The sequence below is a fragment of the Ranitomeya imitator genome, chromosome 5 (genome assembly GCF_032444005.1).
Source record: "Ranitomeya imitator isolate aRanImi1 chromosome 5, aRanImi1.pri, whole genome shotgun sequence".
NCBI classification, from domain to species: Eukaryota; Metazoa; Chordata; class Amphibia; order Anura; family Dendrobatidae; genus Ranitomeya; species Ranitomeya imitator.
The window spans coordinates 664,355,587-664,373,498 of record NC_091286.1 but is presented as its reverse complement, the minus strand read 5'-3'; the positions used below and the strand labels follow the sequence as shown (position 1 = coordinate 664,373,498).

The 17,912-nt window shown below is 42.7% G+C and overlaps 1 protein-coding gene across 1 annotated transcript in view; it reads left to right on the top strand.

Annotated features, from left to right (window-relative positions):
* The window catches only part of LOC138637933 (cytochrome P450 2K1-like), a 32,188-nt gene extending 23,760 nt beyond the window's left edge, over positions 1 to 8,428 (top strand). Inside the window, exons 6-10 of the mRNA XM_069726852.1 lie at positions 1,551 to 1,727; positions 2,343 to 2,484; positions 3,935 to 4,119; positions 4,819 to 4,960; positions 6,663 to 8,428. Of these exons, the coding sequence (XP_069582953.1) occupies positions 1,551 to 1,727; positions 2,343 to 2,484; positions 3,935 to 4,119; positions 4,819 to 4,960; positions 6,663 to 6,841 (825 nt within the window). The 3' untranslated portion in view covers positions 6,842 to 8,428. The remainder of the gene's footprint in view (positions 1 to 1,550; positions 1,728 to 2,342; positions 2,485 to 3,934; positions 4,120 to 4,818; positions 4,961 to 6,662) is intronic.
* The last annotated feature ends 9,484 nt before the right edge of the window (positions 8,429 to 17,912 follow it).

Sequence of the window (17,912 nt, the reverse complement as noted above, 5' to 3'; positions counted from 1 at the left end):
GCACTTACCTCCTGATAGAAACCCAACATGTTAGACATGACTTATCTTTCATGAATCTGTGACTGGTTGTCAGTTATTATATTATTCTCTGCAATATATCTCTGCAATTCATCTTTTATCATGCCCACACAAAATGTGCACACTATAGATGTCAAACTTCTTGGAAAGTAGCTGTCTGGATCCACCTTCTTACCTTTCTTAAGTATCGGTAGCACATCAGTCATCCTCCAATCATGTGACACCAACCCTGTTACAGGAGAGTTTAAACAGATGAGAGTGGTCTGTAAACTACTGAACTCATCTCCCTCAATATCCAAGGGTGAATGCCATCTGGCAAAGGGGATCTGCTGATATTTAGGTTTTCTACTGTATTCTGGTGGTATTTTTTTAAACAAGACCTATTTATGTTCAGTTACCAGGACATGATCACAGATCAAGCTTCTCCATTAATTATTGATTTCAGCTTTCCTAACATTTCAGGTTTTCGTATTTCCACTTTATGTTCCACTTTATGCCAAGGCAAACAGGATAATGGGGTGCATTAAAAGAGGTCTGGATACACATGATGAGAGCATTATACTGCCTCTGTACAAATCCCTAGTTAGACCGCACATGGAGTACTGTGTCCAGTTTTGGGCACCGGTGCTCAGGAAGGATATAATGGAACTAGAGAGAGTACAAAGGAGGGCAACAAAATTAATAAAGGGGATGGGAGAACTACAATACCCAGATAGATTAGCGAAATTAGGATTATTTAGTCTAGAAAAAAGACGACTGAGGGGCGATCTAATAACCATGTATAAGTATATAAGGGGACAATACAAATATCTCGCTGAGGATCTGTTTATACCAAGGAAGGTGACGGGCACAAGGGGGCATTCTTTGCGTCTGGAGGAGAGAAGGTTTTTCCACCAACATAGAAGAGGATTCTTTACTGTTAGGGTGGTGAGAATCTGGAATTGCTTGCCTGAGGAGGTGGTGATGGCGAACTCAGTCGAGGGGTTCAAGAGAGGCCTGGATGTCTTCCTGGAGCAGAACAATATTGTATCATACAATTATTAGGTTCTGTAGAAGGACGTAGATCTGGGGATTTATTATGATGGAATATAGGCTGAACTGGATGGACAAATGTCTTTTTTCGGCCTTACTAACTATGTTACTATTAGATAGAAACTTCTCATACTGTATTCACTGCTGTTCAAGTACTCGCAGACATGTAGATCTGATTGTATGAACATTTTTAGGATCCCATCAAGAGAAAAAAATGATCCGTGGTGTCCACTGGATTACTGCAACCACCTAATAGGGATTTTTCAGGATCACTTTTAAAACAAAGGGGGAACAAAAACCTGATCTGATGTTGTTAGCCATCCATGCATAATGTTCAATTTACACAGGACTTTAGAATCAAGGTCGCCTGGATTTGTTTGGCTTCCAGTGGCCTTTCCCCAATCAATAATATGCTTATTACTTATTCTGTGTAAATATGATGTGCTGTCTGTCAGATTATCTCTTGTAGGACCATTCATATAATTTTGTATTCACTGCAGCTGTATAACGCATATCCATCTATAATGCGCTGGTGTTCCAATGTGCAAAAAACAGTGGCCAAGAATGTGGATGAAATGCACGCGTTCATTCGAGAGACCTTCACCAACCACAGGAAACATCTGGATATAAATGACCAGAGGAATCTTATTGATTCATTCCTGGTGAAGCAACGAGAGGTACTAAAATATGAACTGATACATATGTGGCAGATCGGGGTTTGTTACCTGAAACAACCAATTATCATGTTTCCTCCCCTTTTTACCCAAAAATATAGAGAGATTTTCTTAGATCAGGTATGTGTTCATTTTGTGTTTTTTCTTCTTCAATCTCCAAGAGTCCCATCTTTTTTTTATTTTCAACCAGCATAACCATATGCCAGCTATCTTTTGCAGGACATGTTGTACTTTCGAGTTATTAATCGTTCACAATTTAATTTATTACTTGTTTTTCTCTAGCAGCAGATGGTAAATGGCCTTTTTTTGCGGCTCATATGTAAGATCTTGAGCCTGATTGACAGAAACGTAAATAACGAGCAATAAGCTGCTTTGTGGTGTAAAAGAGAATTTTCACTGCCTAAAAATCTAAACAAATTTTTTTCTTTAAAGACATAACATGCCAGTATACAGAAATGCATGTCTATATATCAACACAGTACAGTGTGTAAAATAAAATACAAAAATAAAACAGAAGCTGACATCTTTCTACAATATTATCAAAAATAATGATGCAGAAACAATGAAAATGCTAACATTTTCTTAATGTGATGAGTTTCATATATTTTTATATGTTAGGAAAAGCCAAATCCTAAATTATACTTCACCAATGACAACCTAACAATGCTGGTTACGGACCTCTTTTCTGCTGGCATGGAGACAACCTCAACTACCCTGAGATGGGGTCTTCTACTGATGATGAAGTATCCAGAAATCCAAAGTAAGAGACCTGCCTTTATGTGTGGGATTGTATCATGTACATTTTATTTAGTTTTTATTCATTTATACTGGATAGTGATATAGTGATTATTTTCATACGTAATTTTATTTTCTGTTTATCATTATGGTGGCTGTCATATTGTCTAAACTGCTGCTTCGAATTGTGAACAAAAGTTCAGAAATGTTCTTTACAGCAGCTACGTCAAACATAAGAAACCAGAGTGAGAAAACAATCTAATGACTTCTATGATGTAAAGTTAGTGGGCATGCTCTGTCACTTGTGCAGAGGTCCCTACGCTGTGAGAGGGAGGAGATGATGTCTCCATAATCTATTGTTAATAGAAGGTTCTGTGTTATCTGCCTTCAGCGTTGTAACAGATGTATTTCCATTCATTGTAAACCTACCCACGATGACAAACAGATGATGGCTGAACTTTTCCCCATTGTATATAGCACAAGCTGAAGAGTGATGCTACAGTAACCAATTTTGGGTCTTTTTAAGTCTAATTACTGCAGTGAAAATAAAAAAGAAGTCTAGCACTCATCTTCAGCAAACGTGGAATAGATTTATTTGTAGCGCTTGAAACGTTTCAGTCCAAAGGGACTTTCATCAGTCACGTGCTAATGATAGCCAGTAGGGCTGTGTTCATGGGAAAAGAAACAGTACCCAATCAATGTACAAAGACACCGCCACTCTATAGGGCACAAAGGATAGGAGTAATATAACTTAGGCAGAGTGCTAATATGGTGGGGTGATGACCACCTATAAAGTAAAACACCTGCAGTCTGAGGATGATGGTAACAGGTAACAGGAGAAAAAGAGGCACGACCTCCAGACACGGAATCCACCGCAAGACAAGTTATATTACTCCTATCCTTTGTGCCCTATAGAGTGGCGGCGTCTTTGTACATTGATTGGGTACTGTTTCTTTTCCCATGAACACAGCCCTACTGGCTATCATTAGCACGTGACTTATGAAAGTCCCTTTGGACTGAAACGTTTCAAGTGCTACAAATAAATCTATTCCACGTTTGCTGAAGATGAGTGCTAGACTTTTTTTTAATTTGTATTGATGGTCTGGGAACCTAGTCTATGCACAATATAGTGTCATATAAAAATGTAATAAAATGCTATTAACATTATATTGTGCCTAAAGAGAATTGATTGCAAACAGATCCCATGTTACATGCCAATGGGCTACAAAGGGACTTTTGATCCAAGTAAAATCTCACTGTTTTTCTATGGGAGAAACAGTCATAAAAAATTGTGGCAAATGCAAGAAATCCAATAATAGGTAAGCGTTGAGGCCTCATAATAATTGCAGTCAGTTTACTATGACCACCTTAAAAAAAAAATCATAGACCAGGTGTGATCAAACGTGATGACAAAACTGTTTAAAAAATTACATTTTTATTTCTGCTTTTATGTTTTTGTGAATTTTGTAAAATAGAAAAAGTTCAAAGTGAGATTGAGAAAGTTATTGGTTTTGCTGAACCGCAAGTGACTCATCGTAAAGGCATGCCGTATACTGATGCCGTCATCCATGAGATTCAACGTTTTGGAAATATTGTTCCAGTCAATTTGCCCCACGCTACCACTCAAGATGTTAACTTCAGGGGATATCATCTACCCAAAGTAAGGAAAATAGATATTCAGGCTCATTAGTGTGGTACATTTTTGGCAACAAGGTCAAATGAAAATGGTCGAATAAGTCATTAATGTCACACAAAGTGTCACGTAAGGCAGTAGGATTGCAAGGCACAATGATCTCTTATCCTGTCCCTCAGGCTTGAGGAACAGTAGGCTATCTCTGTCCCCCAGATTTCCCTTGAAGGAGGAGATGCCAGGGTCTCAACCATGCTGTGTTCCTATTTAAATGCTTATCTGTTTCCCTTCCTACCCAGGGAGATTTGGTACAGAAGTGTTTGTGATAACACAAACCAGCTTCACTTTTCTGAGTGTCGTTTTTATTGTTGAAGTATGTCTATCAACAGGATAACATGCATGTTGCTTCTCTATTCAAAATCTATGAGGCTTCCAGAAACAAATACGATGTGAAACAAAAGAGAACTGGGGCTCCCTTTTTCTGTGATCAGTTAGCATCCATCAATAGGAGCCCCCAGCAGTCACACATTTATCACCAAACTTGAGCCTAGGTGAAATATGTTCTTAGCCAGATTTGTCCCATAACACATGAATTGGGGTTCAAAGAGTTTAGTTCTAGTTTATGGCAATTAATGGAAAGATCATATCTACTAGGACTAGAGATAAACTGTACACTCAGCATAATGATAAAAATATTGAAGTAACTTGTGCAAATCTTGAACTTTTCAGGGGACACATGTGATCCCGCTGTTGACCTCCGTTCTTTATGACAAAGATCATTTTGTAAAAGCCAACGAATTCTACCCAGGACATTTTCTGGATTCCAGTGGAAATTTTGTAAGGAAAGAAGCGTTCATGCCTTTTTCAGCTGGTAAGTGGGTGTCACACCGAGGCAGGGTGATGCCTAGTGTGAAACACAAGGGGCGGGAGGCGGTTGATAAAGGGGAGCCCTGACAGTAGGGAGAGGGGGAAGATGGTGACCCCTCAACACTCAGCTTATGCTGACACCTGCATTCCCTATCGCTCTAGACATGGCCTTCGCCGTCATGTGCCTAAGCCCTGGCTAACCCTGGGCTTTAGCACTAGATAGTGAGCTGGGCAGCAAGACACAAGTGTCTTACTCCTATAATAACATAGCAGAGGGCAAGGGACAGACCGAGGAAACACTCAAGAAAGGATATGCACAACAATCAAAAGGAACACAATCAACTTCTCCAAGAACACTTTGGCTTCTAGAGGAACATAGCAGCTATTACTAGTGTTGAGCATTCCGATACCGCAAATATCGGGTATCGGCCGATATTTGCAGTATCGGAATTCCGATACCGAGTTCCGATATTTTTGCGATATCGGGAATCAGTATCGGGATGAATAATCATGTGTAAAATAAAGAATAAAAAAAAATAAAAAATATTGATATACTCAACCGTAACCGCTGCAACCGGCAGCCTCCCTTCATAAGAATGAGCGAGTAAAGGACCTGCGATGACGTCACGGCTTGTGATTGGTCGCGTGATCGGTCACATGAGTGGTCACATGACCAATCACAAGCCGCAACGTCATCGAAGGTCCTTCACCCTGCATTCTTAGGAACGCAGGCTGCCGGTTACACCGCTAAGGTCCAGGGTCCGCCGGAGGGGTGAGTATATCGATATTTTTTATTTTTATTCTTTATTTTTTACATGTGTATGGATCCCAGGGCCTGAAGGAGAGTTTGCTCTCCTTCAGACCCTGGGAACCATTCCAGGATACATTCTGATATGTGTGTCCCATTGACTTGTATTGGTATCGGGTATCGGCGATATCCGATATTTTTCGGATATCGGCCGATACAATCCGATACCGATACTTTCAAATATCGGAAGGTATCGCTCAACACTAGCTATTACAGGTAAGTATGGCTCAGGGTAGTAAAACCTGCACCACTCATGTGAATGGTCGCTTAGGCTCCAAAGAGGACCTGTGATCAACTAATCTCTGTGATCTTCTGATCTCAGCTGCACCACAGGTTCCAACCAGGTTCAACACATTCATGACAGTGGGCCTTATTTTAAGAGTAATGTGTAGACGTGAGAGAATTTCTCCTCCATCAAACCCACCAACTGGAAAGCAATGAAATCTTATCAATGTATGAAATTGATCTGTTGTCTTCTTCAGTAAATATTATAGTGCCCAGTAAATAAATGTATTCAATAATTGTAATCAAGCATGTTTTGCTTCAATTATAATTTTTTTTACAATTTTGTTCATATTCTATTTGGTATATTCTTATATTTTTATATTTTATAAAAGTTGTCCTGTTGGTGACAGGGCTATTTTAACCATAAGTGTAAAGATGCAAAAGATTTCCATTCCAGGTCAAGAACATTTAGGGCATGGATGTGTAAAGCACACTTAGGGGTTTATGTAAAAAAAACTGCTCATTATGGGAACATTGGGATATTCCCCTTATTGTATAATATCACTGTGTCCACCAAAGTTTTAATAAGCCAATATTGTAATTATACTTTACCTTGTGCTTTTTGCATTAAAGATTATGACCTTTTTATCCATAACCTCATCTTTTGTTGTAGGTAAGAGAAGCTGCGCTGGAGAGAGTTTGGCCAAAATGGAAGTGTTCATGTTCTTCACAAAACTACTGCAGAACTTTACATTCCAGGCTCCCCCTGGAGCTACGCTGGACCTCACTCCTGGGGTTGGACTCACAGCCAGTCCAATGGCCCATAAGATATGTGCTATACCTCGTCTGTAACCTATGAGAGTCACCTACATGTAAAATTCATAGAATTGCCTAGATAGATTTAATGTAAAACATCCACAGACTAGCCACTGATTCTTCCAGGCTGCCTCGCTCTCTTAACTCTACACTGTTGCTGTGTTAAGCTTTCTGTCACAACTTCTTCTAGAACAATTCTCCTCATACAGATTTAGCTCCTCCCACTAACTGAAAATTACCTCAGGAAGGCACTCTCCCTGCCACTACACTGGCTCCTCCCCCTTTCTCAACTGTCACTACTCTGACCTACTAACTGCCAAGAGCAAGCGACACTACTCTGTCCTCCTTCTCCTGGACCTGTCTTCTGCCTTCGACACTGTCAACCTTTCCCTCCTGCTACAGATCCTCTCATCTCTTGGCATCACAGATTTGGCCCTATCCTGGATCTCGTCATATCTAACAGACCGAACATTCAGTGTCTCCCTCTCCCACACCACCTCCGCACCTCGCCCCTGCTCTTTTCCATCTACACCTTTGACCTGGGACAGCTCATTCTCCACGGTTTACAGCATCATCTCTACGCCGACAACACGCAGATCTACCTCTCTGGACCTGACCTCACTTCCTTACTGACTAAAATCCCGCACTGTCTGTCTGCTATTTCAGCCTTCTTTTCTGCTCGCTTTCTAAAACTGAACATGGAAAAAACAGAATTCATCATCATTCTCCCATCTCACTCTGCCCCTCCACGAAACCTATCCATAAATGTCAATGGCTGCTCCCCTTCCCTAGTCCCACACGCTCGGTGCCTCGGGGTGATCTTTGACACTGCCCTCTCTTTCAAGCCACATATCCAAGCTCTTGCCTCCTTCTTCTTACTCAAACTCAAAAATATTTCCCGGATCCGTGCATTCCTTGACCATGAAACCACAAAAACACTAGTGCAAACCCTTATCATCTCCTCCTCGACTACTTCAACCTCCTACTCTCTGGCCTCCCCTCTAGCACTCTGGCACCTCTCCAATCCATCCTACACTGTGCTGCCAAATTAATCCACCTGTCTCTCCATTATTCCCCAGCCTCTCCTCTCTACCAAGCCTTTCACTGGCTTCCTATTGTCCAGAGGCTCCAGTTCAAAACCCTAACTATGACATACAAAGCCATCCACAACCTGTCTCCTCCATATTTGTGTGACATGGCCTCCCATTACTTACCCACACGCAACCTTCGAACCTCTCAAGATCCCCTTCTCTACTTCCCTCTTATATCTTCTTCCCACAACCATATACAAGACTTCTCCCGTGCTTACCCCATACTCTGGAACTCTCTACCCTGAAATATCAGACTCTCGACTATGATGGAAACCTTCAAAAAGAACCTGAAGACTCACCTCTTCTGACAAGCCTACAACCTGCAGTAATCCTCAGTCTGCTGAACCACCGCACAACCAGCTCTACCCTCTCCTAGTGTATCCTCACCCATCCCCTGTAGACTGTGAGCCCCCGCGGGCAGGGTCCTCTCTCCCTCTGTTCTTGTGTGTGTGCCTTGTTTTGCTCATGTTTATTGTAGTTGTCTATAATTGCAGCTTCCACGTGTAAAGCACCATGGAATAAATAGCGCTCTAAAAATGAATAATAATAATAATAATAATAAATATAATTAATTTTATAAGATGGAAGACAGAATAGCTTGTTCTATATAAATTTGCATCACTGTAGGGCTAAATTTACTCCATTCTGTACAACTTAGTGTAGTTAAGCCCTATATATCAATTAAGGCGGCACCACGGATAACCTAGTGGGATGCACACCTAGACCTACAAAATGGCAGATACTTAAAGCAAAAGAGAACAGAGTAGGCCAAACAAATGGGGATCACCACATATTTGGATTTAAGCAAAAATAGAACACAGTTTTATTTAGGTAAATACATATATAATCACAAAGACACTAACATTTACAAACATTAAAACCGGGAACATAACCCTAATCATAAGCCCACAATGAGGCTACACCCTGTGCATGACTCCTAAGGATAGTGACAGTATTGCCTAAAGAGTAGCACCCATATAGACAGCATAGCCATAAAAAATCCTATTAGCAACATAACCACTGCATATGTATACAGTCCCCCAGATGCGATGTCCTAAAAAAACACAATAGTTCTCCCGCATAGTTTAGTCCATAATTGAGCCTAATGCCCCAACTTATCTTCAGACGGTACAAAATTAATATGAGATATGGCTGTAATCCAAACGGATGTGATAATACACAATCAAGCTGTTTTCTAAACTTAGGTCCCCTAGTGATGTCAATACAATGCACCTCCCAATAGATATTGTGGGTTTGTACAGGGTTGTATATATCATCCCAGCACACCTCAGCTGCTGCGGCTGAATGTGTGCCCCTGTACGCCCCTGCCTAGCGGCCAACCACATACAATACCCGGAAGCGGCCCGGTGCAATGTCCTAAACTTATCAGAGTGAGGCACAGGTTGAGCAGATGCCCAACGTGTGTCGCCACTAACCAGTGGCTTCGTCAGGGGTGAACAACTCAGTGTAGTTAAGCCAAAAATACAAAACATCACTTCAATTTATGAAATTTTTAACTGTTACAAAGATTTGTTTATTTGCTCCAGTGTAATTACATACGGTAAGTGATATAATGTAAAATATCTTGAGATGATGTGATTAATAAATATGAGCCTAATAATACATCAATCCGCAAGGGCACACCAGTGGGTATATCATGTTAAAAACTACTTTCAAACTTTTTGGAGTAATACTAGTGATGAGCAGTGATGGGCGAGCACTAAAATGCTCGGGTGCTCGTTGCTCGGGTTGAGCAAATTGGAATACTCGGGTACTCGGCCAGAACAACGAGCCCAATGTAAGTCTATGGGAGACCCGAGTATTTTTACCGCAATCCCCCCGGGGGTCCTTTTAAGGTCTAAAAATGTCTGAAAATGATGGAAACACTGCTCAAATGACACAGGAACATCATAGAGATTGCCCCGGAAAGAATTCCTGACTCACAGTTCACAGCCTTAATAATTTTTATTTTCGGGATTCCTGACATTTTTCCCGGTGCCACAAAAATCACATGAAAACAAAACCAAAAACGGGTTTTGCTTGGAAATTTGTCAAGGTACATCCTTTGCAGGTTAATGTCTTGCCTGTAAGGCCAAATATTTAACCCCAGACCGAATATTTCCTTTCCCACTTAGGCTTAGTTCAGACGCAGTGTTTTTGAAGCGTTTTTCAACTTTAACATTGCATTCAACCACTACAAATGCATTCACTGGGAAATGTCATTGTAACATTTAACACCCCTAGCTGGCCATGTGGTGTGTGACACATGAGCAGACCCATCTTGTTTCATTTAAGAAGGAGGGACTCTTAAAGCCACAGAGCACGGTGGCGCAGTGGTTAGCACAGCAGCCTTGCAGCGCTGGAGTCCTGGGTTCAAACCCCACCAAGGACAACATCTGCAAAGAGTTCTCTCTGTGTTTCCGTGGGTTTCCTCCGGTACTCCCACATTCCAAAGACATACTGATAGGGAGTTTAGAATGTGAGCCCCAATGGGGACAGTGATGATAATGTGTGCAACTTGTAAAGCGCTGCGGAATATGTTAGCGCTATATAAAAATAAAGATTATTATTATTATTCTAAAAGGGCCATTATGAAACACTGGGTCTCCTAAGCTGTTGTAGCCTATGCTGTGAGTGGATGGGCTGTCAAGAATGACGACGCACCACAATACCCCTGTCTTAAGATGTCCAGGAGGGCCTCCTAATAAAATGTTGCATTGAATGCAAGGCCTGCGCTGCTACGAATTCATATGCACCCCAATAAGCCTTTGAACCCAGGTACTGGATGGGCCCATGAAAATTCACTTCACAATATGCATTGTGTGCTCCATACTCCCTTGTTTTATACATTGGCAGGAAGGATAGCCCTGCTGCATAGTGATATGTACCCCATTAGGCCTTGGAACCCACATACTGGAAGGGCCCAGGAAAATCCACTTCACAATATGCATTTTGTGCTCCATACCCCTTTGTTTTATACATTGGCAAGAAGGATAGCCCTGCTGCATAGTCATATGCACTCCATTAGGCCCTGGAACCCACATACTGGATGGGCCCAGGAAAATTCACTCGTATGGTATGATGGTTCCCTCTTTGCACAATTATTTACAGTATAATTTGGCAATTTTATTACACATGTTTTTAACACTAAGGTCTAAGGTCAGATACGGCTTTAAAATGGCTAATACTTGCAATACAAGGCAATTTTATTACAAACTACAAAATTCAAGGAATAGTATGATTTAATAGTGTGAGTGCGTACACTTTTGTTTGTGTTAACATACACAGGTTAGTAAGTACATATAAGGATTAAATAAATATAGTGATTACGTATATATGAAGATTAACTACATACAGTATAGTTAGATCATCACCAAGAGGCTTTTAAACATCATCCGTCTGGAATATCAGAGAAGCAACACCAAGACAGAGAACCCCTGGGAGATTACCTACACTGTATGGGCGTCCCCAATTATTCAGGTATCAGCACACTGTACATGTACAGGTACGCCAGTTTTGGCATCTGTCTTAGTCATGTTTCTCTGGTCTAATATAGTGAATGAAGTAACTTTAGTTTCACCCACACCTGCAAGTGGCCATTTTTCAAGGTTGGATGAAACTGAGATATCATGGAATCATCAGACGAGGGGCCTAAACCCCTAGAAAATAAACGCCACAAGGATTTAGATCAAACCACCACCGGCATACTTTCAGTAAACCTTAATATTTTACAATGACAAACAGCAAACATGTATAACATTTATCAAGATTGTGTCACTATGAGCATTATCTGTCACTTCTCTAAATGTTTTACAAGAAATGCAGCTATGTGATTGTCTGAATGCATTCGGTATACAGTATTTCAATCTTGTTTACAAATCGCCATTTGTATATTCTCCATTTGTACATTTGAGGCAGACAAAGTTAAGGATCGCAAGGAGAGAAACTAATATAGTGGACAAAGCTATATTTTTAATTAACTACTAAGGTAAAGTAACAGCATTGCTTTATCAAATTTATATGAAGTGTATTGTGTCCAATGTTAGCAACCAGGCAACACAAAAATGAGCTTTTCAAGTGAGCTCTTTAAGGAACACAAATGTTATGAAGTGTTTGCCAACAAGGATGTGGTTTCACCAATGGGGGGTACCTTTTGTAAAAATAGACTAGTGCCATCACAGCCCTACTTGTCCAAACTTCACCGGCCTATAACAGTACAAAGCACGTTCACCCCGGTGATCTAGTGGCAGTTAAATACGAGACATTGCAGGAGACAGAGTTAAGAAGTAGGCCCAATGGAATGCCATGCCCAATTCCCCAATGTGGGGTCCTTTTTGGACTGAGCAAAATAGTGCCATCACAGCCCTAAATGCCCCTTACAGACCACGTTCACCCTGGTGATCTACTGGCAGGAACTGGACAGATTGCAGGAGACCGAGTTAAGACGTAGGGCCAAAGTAATGTCATGTCCAATTCCCCAATGTAAAATCCTTTTTTAAATAAAAGAGTGGCATGACAGCCCCCTTGACCAAAATACACCGTACAGACCACGTTGACCCTGGTGATCTAGTGGCAGGTACAGGACAGATTGCAGGAGACCGAGTTAAGAAATAGGCCCAATGGAATGCCATACCCAATTCCCCAATGTGGTGTCCTTTTTGGACTGATTAAAATTGTGCCATTACAGCCCCTTTGGCCAAAATGCAACGTGCAGAGCCTGTTGACCGTGGTGATCTACTGGCAGGAAACATTGCAGGAGACAGAATTAAGAAGTAGGCCCAATGTAATGTCATGACCAATTCCCCAATGTAAAATCCTTTTTATTTTTTAAATAAAATAGTCCCATCATAGCCCCCTTTGCCAACATACACCGCACAGAGCACGTTCACCCTGGTGATCTACTGGCAGGCACAGGACAGATTGCAGGAGACCGAGTTAAGAAGTAGGCCCAAAGAAATGTCATGCCCAATTCCCCAATGTGTTGTCCTTTTTGGACTTAAAAATATAGTGCCATCACAGCCCACTTGCCCCAAATTCACCAGCCTATAACAGTACTGAGCACGTTCATCCTGGTGATCTAGTGGCAGGTACATTTTAGTTTGCAGGAGACCGAGTTAAGAAGTCGGCCCAATGTAATGTCATGACCAATTCCCCAATGTAAAATCCTTTTTCCTATTTAAATAAAAGAGTGCCATCACAGCCCCCTTGGCCAACATGCACCGTACAGAGCACGTTCACCTTGGTGATCTACTTGCAGGTACAGGACAGATTGCAGGAGACCGAGTTAAGATGTAGGCCCAATGTAATGTCATGCCCAATTCCTCAATGTGTTTGTGATGTGCTGCTGCAGTGCAGTATAGAGCAATCTCCACCAAGGGGTGCTGGCTAAGGAAAAGAGGTTGCACACACAGCACAGCAACACTGAACAACAACACAGGTGTCACAGGTAATGAAAGGGACATGAAACAAGCCAAGGTCATACACGTAGATAGCAGCGCGGTACAGAAGGGGCGAGCAGAGAATCGTCGGGGACAAGCAAGATGTCAGAACCTACCGGGAACGTGGTAACCAAAACGTGAGACAGAGACGGAGTCGGGGTACAGGCCAAAGGTCAGAGCAAGTCATAAACGGGTGTAGGCAGTCAGAGGCAAACAGGAACACATTAACAGGGATCAGGTCAGGAGCTCAAACCTTGCAGCATGAACTATAGCTGACACTGGCCCAATGGCTACAGAGGACTTAAATAGTTCAGCCAGCTCCAGGGTGAGGCAGAGAGGATTAACTCCCACATGACCAGTCCAGAGACAAGAGCTGAACATAATCTCAGAACTGGATCATGACAGTGTTGTCCTTTTTTTTAAATATAAAAGAGTGCCATCAGAGCACCCTTGGCCAAATGCACTGTAAAGACCACGTTCACCCTGGTGATATAGTGGTTCTGGATGAGGAGGATGAGGATAAGGAGGAGGATAAAAACAAACAGACCAAATATGGAAGCGTATACCCATGTGTGGTTGTAAAGAGGTGCATGAGAATACACCTCCCAAAAAAGAGAATGTATTTGAGGTTACGTTTCGCTGTTTTCACTTGGTGGTGTACAGAAGTCTTTCCCAATCCAGGCCTTGTTCATTTTTATAAGAGTCGGCCTGGTAGCATTTTCAGTTGACTGGCGAATGCGCTTATCTGCTATAATTCCACAAGCGGCACTAAAAATCTTCTCTGACAGAAAGCTAGCAGCAGGGCAGGCCAGGACCTCCAAGGCGTAGAGAGCCAGTTCATGCCACGTGTCCAGCTTGGATACCCAATAATTAAAAGGCACAGAGGAATCACGGAGGACGTTTGTACGACCTGCAAGGTACTCCCTCACCATCTTCCCAAACATTGCACTTCTTGTGACAGCACCCCTTGCCTCTGTGCCGCCACGATGGGAGGGTCTGAGAAAACTGTCCCAGAACTTGGCCATTGTTCCCTGCCTGAGCTGGATTACTCTTCTGTCTCTCTCGCTTGGAGACCTTGGTAATACAACAAACTCTGACGTCTGCTGCCAGCGTTCTCACATGGAAATATTCTAACTAATTCTGCTACAAGGGCCCTGTGCTACTGCAACATTTTTGTACACCTCTCTGCCTCAGGCAGAAGAGATTGAAAGTTCTCATTGTAACGTGGGTCTAGAAGTGTCATCAACCAGTAATAAGTGTCACCCAAAATTTTGATAATATCAGGGTCACGTGAAATGCAGCGCAACATATAGTCAGCCATGCATGCCAGACAGCTAACAGGCAAGACTTCCGTGTCCTCACCAACAGGATGACTGACCATGCTGTCCTTCTCCTCCTCATCCTCATCCTCTTCCTCCCTGTCCTCAGGCCATCCCCGCTGAACAGAAGCTAATACAGATGTGTTTGTAGTACCGTCTGTAGCGCATGAAAGTAGTTCTTGTTCTTCCTCCTCCTCCTCATTGCCTACCAATCCACGTTGAGAAGACATGAGGCTGGGCTGAGTGTAATCCCCTGTATGTTTCCTTGCTCCTTGTCCTCATGCTCCGTCTGCAATGCATCCTTTTTGATTGTGAGCAGAGAGTTTTTCAGAATGCTGAGAAGTGGGATGGTGATGCTAATTATTAAATAAAAAAGGTGATGCTAATTATGGCGTCATCACCACTCACCATCTTGGTGCAGTCCTCAAAGTTTTGGAGGATGTTACATATGTCTGACATCCATGTCAACTCCTTAAGTTTTATGTGTGGAGTCTGACCTGAAATTCTACGGCCTTGTTGATGTTGGTAGTCAACAACGGCCGTCTTCTGCTCACAAATCTTTTCCAACATATGCAGCGTAGAGTTCCAGCGCATGGGGATATAACACAACAGTCAGAGAGCTGGAAGCTTAAAATGCTGCTGAAGCATGGCAGGGGTGGCTGAAGATGTAGCTGACTTTCTAAAATGGGCAGACAGACGGCATACTTTCACTAGCAGATCGGGCAGCTCCGGGTAGCTTTTCAGAAAACGTTGAACCAAGAGGATAAGCACATGGGCCAAGCAAGGTATGTGTGAGCTCACCTTGCCTTAGAGCTGCCACCAGGTTACGGCCATTGTCACACATGACTATACAAAAAGCAGGAGAAAAACGAGGAGTGTTTATAAAAAATCGTACAAAATTTTATTGAAAACATACAATAAAAAACATACATTTAAAAGACACTAATTACAGATACCATAAGGTAACCTCAGTACCCAGAACCAAAATGGTAAAATAACCTCGAGTACATAATCATATGATGAACCGATGAAGGATCTATAACCTCCAAAGAGCCTCCGCCACAAAAGAGGGGGTTGTGTAACCTGTTGTGAATTCCGCTCTTGGGCTCCCTCCGGTGGTTGTAAGTGGCACTTTTGTGAGTTCTGCTCTTGGGCTCCCTCTTGTGGTTTCTAGTGGTATGGCTGCTCCTTGGAGTTAGCTGTCATCAGCTGCCTCCACTTATCGTCTCTTCTGCTCAGCTATTTAGGTCTGGCTCTTTCTTCAGCCAGTGCCACTTCCAAATGGTTCCTGGTTGGATTCACATCTCTTTGGAGTTCCCTGTTATCCTGACCAGTTCAGCTAAGCTAAGTTTTTGCTTGCTCTTTTTTGTCCATAGATTGTGGACTTATCCATTCTGTGCATTCTATGTTTGTCCAGCTTATCAGTGTGAATTATTTCTGTCTTGCTGGAAGCTCTGGGAGGCAGATTTGCCCTCCACACCTTTAGTCAGGTGTAGGGTTGAGCGAAACGGGTCGAAAATTTTCAAAAGTCGCCGACTTTTGGCAAGGTCGGGTTTCATGAAACCCAACCCGACCCCTGTGTGGGGTCGGCCATGAAGTCGGCGATCTTTTTTAATCTAGAATCGGAATTCCGATACCGATTCCCGATATGTTTATATCGGGAATTGGTATTGGAATTCAAATTTAAGTGTAAAATAAAGAATTAAAATAAAAAATATCGCAATACTTACCCTCTGACGCGCCCTGGTACTAACCGGGAACCTTCCTTCCTTAGAATCAGCCTTCCAGGACCTTGCGGTGACGTCGCGTTGACATCGCGGCTTGTGATTGGCCGTGCGGCCGCCCATGTGACCGCTCGCGCGACCAATCACAAGCCGCGACGTCACCGAAGGTCCTGGAAGGGATGATTCTTAGGAAGGAAGGCTGTCGGAAAGAAGCAGGGCGCGTCCGAGGGTGAGTATATACCTAATAGGAATATACTCACCCTCGGACGCGCCCTGCTTCTTTCCGGCAGCCTTCCTTCCTAAGAATCAGCCCTTCCAGGACCTTCGGTGACGTCGCGGTGACATCGCGGCTTGTGATTGGTCGCGCGAGCGGTCACATGGGCGGCCGCGCGGCCAATCACAAGCCGCGACGTCACCGCGACGTCACCGCAAGGTCCTGGAAGGCTGATTCTAAGGAAGGAAGGTTCCCGGTTAGTACCAGGGCGCGTCAGAGGGTAAGTATTGCGATATTTTTTATTTTAATTCTTTATTTTACACTAAAATATGGATCGCAGGGCCTGAAGGAGAGTTTCCGCTCCTTCAGACCCTGGGAACCATGGAAACCCAATGCACTGCATTGGGTTTCGGGTTTCGGCCGACCCCGACCCCGACTTTTTTATAGGATCGGCCGATTTCACTTCGATCCTATAAAAGTAAAGGTCGCTCAACCCTAGTCAGGTGTTGAGATTTTTTGTAAACTCTGCGTGGATTTTTGTAGTGTTTTATACTGACCGCACAGTATTCCATCCTGTCCTATCTATTTAGCTAGATTGGCCTCCTGTGCTCATCCTGGTTTCATTCTGTGTATGTCTTTTCCCTCTCCACTCACAGTCATTATTTGTGGGGGGCTAATCTAATCTGTGACGAGATGCCTAGGGAGAGTTAGGAGCATTCCACGGCTACTTCTAGTGTTGTGTTGAGCTTAGGGACTGCGGTCAGTACAGTTACCACTTCCTTCAGAGCTCGTTCCATGTTGCTCCTAGACCACCGTATCATAACAGTACAAGTGGCCAAAAATGAATTAAATGCATCTCAAAAGAAGGAAAAGAAAGTTCTGAACCATTTTTTTTTTCTGTGCTCTGGTTTGTCGTTTTTTTCCTCTTGATATCTGGGTGGTTCAGGATATATGCTTTGGCATGGATGTTCAGGGTTTGTTTTCTCGTGTGGATCAACTTGCTGCAAGAGTACAGAGTATCCAGGACTATGTTGTCCAGACTCCGGCTTTACAGCCCAGAATTCCTACTCCTGATTTGTTTTTTGGGGACAGATCCAAGTTTTTGAACTTTAAAAATAACTGCAAATTGTTTTTTGCTTTGAAACCCTGTTCTTCTGGTGATCCCATTCAGCAAGTAAAAATCATCATATCCTTGCTGCGTGGTGACCCTCAAGACTGGGCTTTTTCTCTTGAAACAGGGGATCCGGCATTATTGAATGTAGATGCATTTTTTCAAGCGCTCGGATTATTGTATGACGAACCTAATTCTGTGGATCATGCA